This window comes from Sinocyclocheilus anshuiensis, unplaced genomic scaffold, assembly GCF_001515605.1.
Source record: "Sinocyclocheilus anshuiensis isolate Anshui unplaced genomic scaffold, SAMN03320099.WGS_v1.1 scaffold1286, whole genome shotgun sequence".
NCBI lineage: Eukaryota > Metazoa > Chordata > Actinopteri > Cypriniformes > Cyprinidae > Sinocyclocheilus > Sinocyclocheilus anshuiensis.
In genome coordinates this window covers 143,366-155,216 of record NW_015554223.1, presented here as the reverse complement: position 1 = coordinate 155,216, position 11,851 = coordinate 143,366, and the positions used below count along the sequence as shown (strand labels likewise).

At 38.5% G+C, this 11,851-nt stretch overlaps 1 protein-coding gene and 1 long non-coding RNA gene across 5 annotated transcripts in view; one reads left to right on the top strand and one right to left on the bottom strand.

Moving 5' to 3' along the window:
• Window positions 1–1,976: 1,976 nt before the first annotated feature.
• On the bottom strand, window positions 1,977–3,309 carry LOC107671201 (uncharacterized). Of its 2 annotated transcripts, XR_001632167.1 has the most exons (4): window positions 3,103–3,309; window positions 2,476–2,521; window positions 2,255–2,346; window positions 1,977–2,113 (listed from the first exon to the last, which is right to left on the bottom strand). It is a non-coding gene; the product is annotated as an uncharacterized LOC107671201 (long non-coding RNA). The 2 variants fall into 2 exon arrangements; XR_001632166.1 differs by lacking the exon at window positions 1,977–2,113 and having other exon boundaries at window positions 2,156–2,346.
• Window positions 3,310–3,471: 162 nt separating this feature from the next.
• The window catches only part of LOC107671198 (carcinoembryonic antigen-related cell adhesion molecule 20-like), a 17,055-nt gene continuing 8,675 nt past the window's right edge, over window positions 3,472–11,851 (top strand). For 2 of the 3 annotated variants that reach the window (XM_016464088.1, XM_016464087.1), the window contains exon 1: window positions 7,700–7,760. In XM_016464088.1, the coding sequence (XP_016319574.1) occupies window positions 7,709–7,760 (52 nt within the window). In that variant the 5' untranslated portion in view covers window positions 7,700–7,708. Of the gene's footprint in view, window positions 3,525–7,699; window positions 7,761–11,851 lie in introns of those variants that run through there. The other variant, XM_016464089.1, reaches the window with a different exon arrangement.

The window sequence follows — 11,851 nt, the reverse complement described above, 5'->3', positions numbered from 1 at the left end:
ACAGACTAGATTAAAGAGGCTATTAGATAAGTGTATATAAATGTGCAGGTCTCCGCAAGGTAGAGCAGCAGAGAGTTGAGTAATCTAAAAAATTTACTTTGTGAAGAATCCTGATGAGTCTGTTGATAGCATTGTGTGTATCGAGCACAGTCTTAAACAACTGTCACTTACTGTAATGCAACACAGTTCAGACAAAGCTGAATAGAAAGAACAGCTACCTACTGTACTAACAGGCAGCTATCATGCCCACATTGTCCACAATACAGTAAAACATCTACTAGTTTTCAGTTGCTGTAGAGAACATTGTTCTCAAAATCTTTGCATTTTTTCGCAAGCTCTGCAAAAAGAAGAGAAAAACTTAAAAGAATTTTGTGAGATTTGTGATGTTGATTTCCATTAGTTTTGGTGTCATGTTGTGACCAGATGGTTGTTTCTGAGCCCTGCAACCACTCACCTCGTGCAGAACTGGACTGCTCCCAAGTCCTACTTGATTAGTCTTGGTCTGTCCAAGGCACTTGAGGATTTTGCTGAACCTGAACATGAATGCAAAAGAGCTAGAGGAAGTACAAGAGGAAGGGTATGTTGAGGTTTATCTTCTCCCATTTTATTGAAGAAGTATCTTGACAAAGGTGACAAAGCATCTCTTGATATTTCATCATGGTGTCTTTCATGAACAAGTTGATTCAGAGGAGATGAAATTCTATGAATATTGACAAAACTAAAGCTCCAGTGCTCCCCCATCTGATTCAAACACTGCCAATAAGGGGTTTTCAAAGATTTTCTCAGCACTGCCATCAGGTATATCAAGAAATGGTTTGACTTATCTGAGGACAATTGGCTTTTTCACCTGCAACCTTTGTCTCTCTAGTCTGCGAAATTTCCCTTTGATGAAATGGAGAAGGGTGCAGAGACACTTAAATTCATTCACTCTTTCCTTACAGGCTTCAGAATGTGGTCGTATCTGCTAATGTTTCCTTCTCCCCTTACAAAACAAAAATATATGGAAATATACTGCAAAATATAATGCAATATATTACATTATACATTTCCATATATTAGAAACTACCCTTACTAAAAACAAATATATATGGGAAAATACTGCAAAATATAATGTGATATATTACATAATACATTTCCATATGGGAAACTATGCTTATAATTTTCAATATACTGCAATATATGCATTGACCATGCATGGCTATATATTAATACATATAAAATATCTAGAAATTAAGACAAAAATTGCATTACATGCATGTGACAAAGTCAGTTTAAAGCAGAGGTCTTCAACCCTGCTCTTGCATGCTCTGTCCTGCAAAGTTTATTTCCAACCTGCTTCAGCACACCTGCCTGTGTATTTTCAAGCAATCTTGAGTAGCTTGGTTGCTTCAGGTGTGTTTGATTAGGGTTGGAGCTGAACTTTGCAGTGGATCCCCAGGAGCAGGGTTGAAGACCTCTGGTTTAAAGGGTTCAGGAAAAGAAGGAGGCAGGGTCCGAGAGTGGCTGTGCAAACTCCAAAGTCTTTATTCACAGCTCAAATCATAAAAGAAAATAAACTCAGCACAAGGGCTTTTCAGAATCATCTCAAACTACTTGCTTTTTGAGGATTTTTTATTCAGCCTTTTTTAAACCGCATGAACGGTGTATTTCTGAATGTCAAACACTGGGAGATCATCTCATCACAACTGCAGTGCTTGCAGGGGTTTTTCAATTAAAATAAAGCCTGTGGTAAACATAACTTGACAATACTTTTACGTTTTGTTGTACAATGTAAATTACACATATCCATACCCAAAATACAAATTTTGAAGCAGTTATGTTCATTTTTGAAAACGTATGTTTTTAGTAAGTAGCTAGGTAAGAAGGTTTAGGCTGTGAGTGTGTGCAGTTTATATTGTAGAACAAAACGTAAAAGTATTGTCAAGTTATGTTTCCCACAGGCTTTATTTTATTCATAAATTGAAAAACCCCATAGGAAAATCTCAAAGGAACCCGCGGCGAATTACACTTCCTGGTTCTGACGTCATAGTTCCCCCACTCTATTTCAGATCTATTAATGCACTTAATACTTACATTTCATGTCCTGAAGAACAGTTCTCCTCACACACGTACACTGGGAGAGCATGAAGGGCTCGTTGCATGTTGACATCATGTAAACAAAAAAAATAAACATGTTAAACAAGCAGGCCAACTTTATTTTATATACAATGAAGACAGTGATGGAGGTAGTTAGTGTTTGTGAATTTGCACTCACCTGAAGATCAAACATTTAGAATGTCATGCAACATCTGTGAAATCTTGCTGGTGTGTGCCACTTTCTCTGATATGGTGAAACTCAGCACAAACCTAGAAAACCACAAACACGCACCAGTAAGTGTATAACCAACAATGGGTGTAGAAAAGAGAAAGCCGAGTCTGTGTCCTGTTATGTGAGGACACATCACACAACTTGCTCTTCAACTGAATAGAAGTTACCTTAAGTGTTGAGGCTCACTCTTTTGTATTCATCATCCAGCTCAGCCTGCAATTAAAGAAAGTTTGTAAAGGTTTACTACAAGTTTGTAGATTGCTTTTGTAAATTTAATATATTGCAAAATTCATGTCTGTGTATTAGCTTTAACCTAATTTTGGATTAATACTCTTAGCAGCTAGTTGTTTAAAAACAGACCAAATAAAAATCACATTAACCAGGGAATTTCCCAAAAAAAGCATTGTATGGCTAAAATGATCGTAGAAACATTTGCCACCAAATGGTCTCAACAATCGACTTAACGTTAGCTCACGATGCTTTTGAGAAACGCAGCCCTAAACATTGCAGTTAACAGCAGCGACATTCAAAACGTACGTTAGGACTGCGTTTACTGAAAAAATGCCGGCTAACGTTAACATTAGTGCCCTTCTTTGACGTTAACATTATACTATACGCAGTGACGCTAAAATAGCATTCAAAATGCGCATTCAAAAGCACTAGGGAAATGCCGCGCTTTACAGCGCTGTGTAAAAACAGCGTTTCCCAAAAATGAAAACATTCCTTTATCATGATATTCTGACAACACTCAAAAAGCAAATAAGAAATGTTCACAGTTGTTTTGATTTACTTACAAGTTGTTTCATTAAGTTTGCTCCGGTCGCTTGCGAGGCTCCGCCATGTTGAATGGATTCTTCTGAACGTCGGTTAGAGCAACGAGGTGACGTCACTTTACGTCACTCAGTAAACTTAAAAATAATAATTTAAATAGAAGAGTTTACTCAAAACTGTTGAGCCACACAAAAATAAAACTAAATTCCTCGTTCAGAACATGTAATTGTTATAAGTTGCATTAACGATTTAACAGACTTTAATTGCAGTGTTCTTAATCTTTATAAGTTAGTAGTACTGTTCGGGTTTACAGTGTGTTACCGTTGTGGTGAAGAATAGAGCCTGCGGATGAAGATGAGACAATGATAGATGGTGGTGTGGCACGGCTGCACTGTGACTGGACCGGAGATGGACGAAGGAGATGGAAGAGGACGAGATGAGAAAGGTGGGAAGGGGAAACAGGTAGGGACGACCAATGAAAATCAGAAGAAGAAAAGGAAGGCTAGCACACTAGGTACAAGCAGTAACTTGAATTTGAGTGGAGAGGGGAGTGATATGTGTGCATTAGAGGAACAAAGTGATGAAGAATATAAAGTAGTTATTACGTTTCGGGATGAAGGTGGAGTGGAAGGTGTAAATCTGGTTAGATTGACATTGGCATTAAAGAAAGTGATTGGTGATATAATTGCAGCAAGTGTGCTAAGAAATTAAAGTTTATTGATTACTTGTAAAGATGTGGGTCAGAGAGATTGAGCATTCAAGATGGAAAGATTGGGGCAGGTTCAGGTGGAGAATGTATTTGATCAGGGAAGGAAAAAATGGAGTAAGGGAGTGATCACAGCTATTCCAGTGTGTGTATAGCGATGTGAAGACCAATTTAAGGGTTTGGACTATATTGAGTGCACAAAGACTTCAAACAACAAGAGAGGGAATTAAGGTGGATAGTCAGTCAGTTTTGTTACAATTTGAGGGAGAGGCCCTCCCAAAGAAAGCAACATTTGGATATATGAGTTACTTTGTTAGACCTTATGTGCTTGGATTCTATAACTGTCAGCGGTGTGGACATGTAGCAGTAATGTGCAAGGAAATAAGAAGGTTTGCCAGATGTGGAGGAAATCATATGGTCAGTGTGGGGAAGGTGTATCACCTAAATGTTGTAATTGTGGAGGTGCTCATAATGTGGCTTATGGAGGATGTGCAGTGATGAAGGAAGTGGTACAAGTGCAGCAAGTGAGAATGGGACACAAGGTATCATTTGCGGAAGCAGTTAAAATGATCAGAAATCAGACAACAAGACTCAGGCAACTCATCTTATAACAATCCATTCTATTAGTATGTTGTATGCTGATAGATCTTACCGTTTTTCTGAATTGTTAAAACACATTTCATGAAACCATCACTCATTTTCTCAAAACCTTAAACACAAATCCAAACCTTCAAACTAAATTCACAGAACGCCTGTCTCTTCTGGCAAAATCAAACAATCGCTTCAAAACTATTTCACCAGTACTCAAAATCAAACAAAGCTTTCAAATCATACACACATTAGTCAATAATATACACACTACAGATCATTCATTAGACACTACATCAAAAAATGGAGAAAACAGTGTCCAGTGCATGGAGTTACAAAAAAAAAAAAGTTTTTACATGCATATAAAAAGGAATCAGAGAATTCATCTACGTCGCAGGCAGGCAATAGGAAAGAAAACCCTCTGTTGTGGCGGATCCAGCCTTGAGAAGACAGCACATTTATGTCACCACAGGCCAGTTCTTCCACCCTTATGTGGGAGTCTTGCAATTCTACACAAGATTCTTGTCCACTCTTCTTTTGCTGTTCTTTTGACCTTTCCGACTGATTATGGTGGCCACAGAGAATCTGCTCAAATTAGGTTGAACTCTTTGTCCTGCCTCTGTCATTCCATGCACAAGAACATGGTCTATCACAGTAGCTCTGATTTCATCTGAAATGACTGTTCTTGGTCTTGCTCTTCCTCGTCCTCCTCTTCCTCCACCTCGTATACGCACTGAACTTTTGCTTTCTTGTGTTTAGGGTTTTGCATCACAAGTTTATCACAGTGCAAATTGCATTTTAGTGAGTGAGAATGTGTTTAGAGTTTTGCAAAAAGAGTGCATGAGATCTGCAAACAGTGTCTAAACTGCCTGAACTAGTTTAAGGTTTCGCAGAAAGAGTGATTTATTTGACAAATGGGTTTAGGCTATTGAGAATTTGGTTCAGAGAATGGGGTTTAGTGTCTTAGCAAATGTGAAAAACTGTAAGCACAAACTAAGAAAAGAAAAACAAACCTTTAACATTTCAATAATTAAGTGAAAGCACCGGTGTTGTCCGCTGTGTTGTCTTTGGTGGGGCGGGAGCGCAGGTAGAATCGGATACTGTGGGTATTTTATTTTTTTTGGTTCGGCAGAATTTGTCCAGTCATGATGAGCCAGTCGTTAAGTGTGTTGTGTAGTGGACCGACCGAGTCATTATGTTTGCGCTCGTCTCTGACTGTCAAAGACTAGAATCTGCTCCAATCGATGGAAACAGTCTTTACGTGTGTTGAGGTCAGTCTTAGAATGTTTCAACTAGTCGTGTAGTGTGTCCCCTGCTTAAGAGTTCTGGGAAAAGGAGAAGGAAGGTGGACAGAGGAATGTAGAGAAGTAGTAAGAGATAGGAATAGGGCCTTTGGGCATTTGAGACGGACTCATAATTATCAGCATTTGATTCAATATAAAAGAGCTCAAGCATTAGTAAGAAAGACAATATTATTGCCAGGTTAAGAGAAATTATTGGCATCAGTTCTGCAGCTCAATAGGTAGAATGACACCTGTGGGGGATGATAAGGAGGATGGGTGGAGAAAGGAGGGAATGGGACTACCCTGTAATGGTGAGTGGGGAGGAGAAAGCAGTGACTGACAAGGAGAAGGCTGAGATGATGGCAAAATCTTTTGTAGCAATACATAGCTCTGATAACCTAGAGGGGGAATGGAAGAAAGGAAGGTAAAAGACATTGAGGGCATAGGAGTCTTAGAAAAAAGAGAGGAAGTGGATGATACATTCAGAGTGCTCCATTTTCTAAGGCAGAGATGGAGAGAGCGATTAAAAGGGCAGGGGTGACATCACCAGAAATGTGTTATACCATGTTGACTTTTATGGGTGAGATAGCATTAGGAAGATTGCTTAGATTATATGATAGAGTTTGGGAGGAAGGATAGCTTCCAAAAAGTTGGAAGGAAGGAGTTGTAGTCCCCATTAGGAAACCAGGAAAAGATACAAAACCTACTAGTTATAGACCAATTGCATTAACATCCCATATAGGTAAAATTATTGAACATACTGTATTTATGTTAAATACATTTTTGTTCTGCAAGGGTCTGTCAAGTTGGAAGTTGCAAGTCCCACCACTCAGGCCAGAGAATCAGAATGCAGTGTATCTGTTGAAGGGGATCAGAGGGAGCTTGGCACCAGTGGTCTTCTCCTTGCCCTCTAACAGGTGTCTGGTCATTGTCTTAGCATTTTTATCTGTTGGCATTGGACATTTGTTTGAGTTAGTCCACCAAGATCCAATCAAAATGTAGCAAACCTTTCTTCACTGTTGCAGACAGAGAGGGGCCCCACCATAAAACTGGCCCCTGGAATGTACTGTTCACAACACGAGTCTACAATTAATCAGTTGCTGTTTATAAAAAATATGTACAGCTTATTGAAGTCTTTTCATTACATATTACATGACAGTTGTATGTTAAAATGATAAAGTACTTTAAAAATAAAAATGACTACATGCACTTGAACTTGAACAACATCAACAAAAACTGCTAGTCCACAATTTGCTGAGATGGTTTGTGTGTGATGTGTGTTATATTTTATGACATAAAAAATATTTTCAGAATTAAACCGCACATAAATAAGTAAAGCAAAACAAAACAAATGTGTTTATGTCTGAGATTGATTTCAGGAATTTTTTCAGTCAGCAACAAAAATATTTTTATAGACATACTTAACTGCAGAGACTGAAATGACATGCACTATGTGGTACAGAACATATATTTTGAGTGTCCCTTACACAGTCCCTTATTTTTAATGAAGAACCAGTATTGTCCCTTATTTTACTTTGCTGAAGTTGGCAACCCTAATTATTTGTTAGGGGAAACATTTAGGTAACATTACACTCTTAAAAACAAAGGTGTTTCACGATGCCATAGAAGAACCTTTTTGTCTAAATGGTTCCATAAAGAACCTTTAACATCAGAAGAACCTTTCTGTTTCACAAAAAGGTTCTTTGTGGTGAAAGGAGGTTCTTCAGATTATAAAAAGGTAAGAACGATATGGTTCTTTAAAGAACCTTTGACTGAATGGTTCTTCTATGGCATCGCTGTGAAGAACCTTTCAAGCACCTTTATTTTTAAGAGTGTACTGCACCAAAAATATCAGTAATATGAAATAATTTCTTTGATTTAAAAATAGTCTCTTAATTTAGATATTACGTAAGGCTTGTGCTAACTTCCAGCGCTAGGTGGCGCAGTGAATACTCTGCTATCTATAACTGCTGTTTATCATTAACCGAGAACTGTATGTAGATACTATTTCAGATGAGTTGAGCTGCAGCTTGTGACGGTTGATGTGCAGTCATGATGGTTTCTCATGGCTTATATGGGACCCTGTGGATGTTGTCGTGTTTTGGTGAGCCTCTTTCTATCAATTAAATAATGTTTTGTGTTTTACATTCCCATACGGAAATATAATATACAGTATGACATATATTGCCTTAAAGAGTGATATTGCCATATATGTTACATATTATATAAGGTGATATATAATATTCACATACGCACGTCACCTTCAACACCTTCAAACAACATGTATACAAATGTTTTGTATGTTTATAGGCTATTTGTTTCTGTTTTTATAAAATATTTTTTTAAACGCATGTCTATCTTTTATATTTACTTATATAATATGAACATTTATTGACGGGTTTTAGGATGGATATATTTGCATATGAGTTCATTAATAGTTTGGTATTATTTTCACAAGCAAGTGGTAAATTAGTACAAAACTCTACAACTAAATGATAGACGTGATATGCAATCATCACAGTGGACAATAGGCCTACATTACCCAACCAAATTTACAAAATCCATAATATATAAAATGTCTATACAGTAGGATGCATCAAAAAACCCAAAATTTTGAAAAGTTTTGAAATATGTTTCGGCCCTATGTCTAATTCATGCCATATCCAGTAATAAACATTCTGGCCAAATTTCATATTTTATATTGTATATTTACTGGGTTAACCACACCCGAGAAATTAAAACACAATTATACAGCTTAGCATTTGCAATTCAATATTTCAGCCGTTTTTGCTGCAGCACCCTGGGAGCAACTGGGGGGTTCGGTGCCCCGCTCATTTCTTTTATTTATTTTTTTACTTTTCTTTACTTATCTACCCACTGTCACAGCCATTTTGTTGTGACTGTCTGTGCAGAGTGTGGCATCGAGCTGAGTATGTGGGTATTGTGGGTGGAAAAGTGCATTGAGTTGAGGCAGTGGCGGTTCTACATTTAATTACACCCTGGGCGAGACCCCCTTCGAGCGCCACCCCCCCACCCCCCCCAAAATTCTGCACAAACAGTTATATTTTATTATAACAACATAAGTGAAAGAGAAAATTATATTTCTCAATTGCACAAATCCTTCATTAGAACATTTGAATGAGGATCACAGTATGAGGATCGTGTGAACTCACAATGATTTCACCTATTACTCACACCTTGAGGATCACAGTATGAGGATCGTGTGAACTCACAATGATTTCACCTATTACTCACACCTTGAGGATCACAGTATGAGGATCGTGTGATGTCACTGTGATCATCGCATGATCTCACATGTTGACTGGGTGGTGACCACATAATCGTTTTGTATTACCTTTTTTTTATTAGCCATTTCACACAATTCAGAAAAACAAAAATGTGCAGGAACTATAGGCCTGTATTTATAATATTATGAATGAAATGTGCGTTATTTGGAAGAAAGTCGAGGTGTGACCCCCCCCCCGTTCCATTTGGGAGCGACCCAGAGGTGAACTGTCCACCGCGCCCCGCTCCCCGCTCCCCTTCTCACACAGCTTCTGTGCACGGCACCTTCTCAGCAAGCAGGGGCGCCAATTTGCCAATTCCCCACACAGTGAAATGATAGATAATAGAAAACCGCTTCGCGGCGGCGGCGCAGAGGATTTTCTTTTTTTTTTTTTTTAACTGCTCGTGCCGCCCCCCATGTATCATGAAAAAATTCCGCCCAGGGCGACTGCCCGGCTCGCCCGTGCCAAAAACCGCTACTGAGTTGTGGCTATTGAGTGTGGAAGAGAGCGCTGTTCATTCTCTCCTCTCACCTACATTTCCTGCCGGTACTGAGAATTGATCCCACATCCTTCAGATTATAAATCCAACATTCTAACCATTAGGTCACATGCCATGTGCCCTAATGTACATGAATCAAGTGCTCTTGTTTGCAACATTCTTCTTCCTTAGGTTATGCCTCAGCTTCCAGTCTGCCTCAACCACCTAGAGAGTGTTCTGATAATGCTGCTTTAAACTGGCTGCATCAAATCAGCTCTCAGCTTGACACCACGCTCTGCACAGTCATTCATGACAAAATAGTGGTGGTGGGTAGTTGTGGCTCGCAGGTTCACTTCTCAGTGGCAGGAATTGTAGGTGGGAGGAGTGAATGAACAGCACTCTCTTCCACTCTCAATACCCAATTGATCCCAGGCGCCGCAGATAAAATGGCTGCCCACTGCTCCGTGTCTGTTCACTACTCACTGCTGTGTGTGTGCACTTGGATGGATTAAATGCAGAGGACAAATTCCAAGTATGGGTTACCATACTTGGCCTACATGTCACTTTGTAAAATAGCAAAGTAAAGAAAATAAATAAATAAAAAATGATCGAACAGAATCAGAATCAGAAAGAGCTTTATTGCCAAGTATGTTTGCACATACAAGGAATTTGTTATAGTGTCACAAGCTTCCAGTACACGGAGACAACAACAACACACAGATAATAAAAATAAGATGTGAATAAAATACACATGCATAAATATAAACCACAAAAAAATTATAAATTGTATGTACAGGTGTGCTATAGATAGAATAGGAATAGAATAAAATAAAATAAAATAAAGTTGTAGGGATGTACTAGGATTTAGGGTGATAAATAAGTATAAGATTATTGCACGTACTTTAATTGCACAATGGGAGAACATTAACTGTTCATGAGGTAGATTGCCTGGGGAAAGAAACTGTTCTTGTGCCTGGCTGTCCTGGTATTCGGTGCTCTGTAACGCCGACCAGATGGCAAAAGTTCAAAAAGGAGATGGCTTGGATGTGATGGATCCAGAGTGATTTTCTGAGCCTTTTCCTCACTCTGGATGAATACAGTTCTTGGAGCAGGCCCGGATTGGCTAATCGGGAACACCGGGAGGATTCCCGGTGGGCCGGTCTGTAGACTATATCAATAACAAATTCTCAATTGATAATTAATCATTCTTTTTGCGCAAATCATTGTTTTATTTGTGAAGAAACCGTTTAAGGAAGGCTTTAAGACCAAGCGGAATCCTCTGCCGATGCTCCCGCTTCACAGCGAGCGGGTCTCGCGCTGACGGCCGTTCCCTTCACCGTCCGAGTTTTGATTTTGCCAAATCGGTTTGGGCAACATTCAATCTACCTGAGGGAAGACGTCTTTCATTGTAAGTTAATGCTGTTAAATAGAGAGAGAAAAAAATACATTTAAAAAAAAAAAAAACTTCTAACGTATTCTTAAACGTGGACCTCATTATTGAAGTACAAATCCAAGCACCATAAGCAGCCCACACTCTCTAAGTTTTCTTTAATTGAAAAATATGCATTTTCATTCATCCAAAGGCTATATGGTTGCAATGATATTTTAGTTTAAAACTTTAAGTGCCATTGTTAAAAATGCTTTATTGACTGACGTACGTTTCATCAGTTGTTAGCTTTCAAATTTCATGCCATTTGTAATTTCACAGTATTTTCACCTCCTAAATTATATACACTTGTGATTTGTGAAGTCACAATTCTATATTGGTACAATTTACTCAGGCCGATTACATTTTTTGTATGACATTAAAATTATTTTTATAATAATTGTACACAAATTAAGCAAAACCATTGTGATTATTTCTGAGAACTTTTTACCTGCATGCAGACAGCCTACATTATGGTACAGTACAAATATTTGGAGCGTCCCTTATTCTGTCCCTTATTTTGTCCCTTATTTTCTTAAAGAATAAACACTTACTTTCTACAAGAACAAACACTATTTTATTAAAGAATAAAAGATAAAGAATCACAATTGTCCCTTTTTTTCCATTTCTGAAGTTAATTGGCAACCCTAATGATGACGTAATTATCTTATAACCCCTGACAGCGGCACCTTGCTCAAAAAAAAAAAAAACAAGTCAGTTGTTGGAGATATGCAAGCAAAACAATTATAGATCAAAGAAAATGCATAATAGAAAGCGCAAAAGGTGGCACTGAAAAGGCCAGTACAAAAAAAAACAACAAAAATAGGTGGGCCGGTCTAAGGCATGACACTCCAGGGGTGAAAATGAGTCCCACTCCGGCCCTGTCTTGGAGGGTAGGCAGGGGGGCACCAATAATCCTTTCAGCAGTCCGAACCGTTCTCTGTAGTCTTCTGATGTCTGATTTTGTAGCTGAACCAAACCAGACAGTTATTGAAGTGCACAGA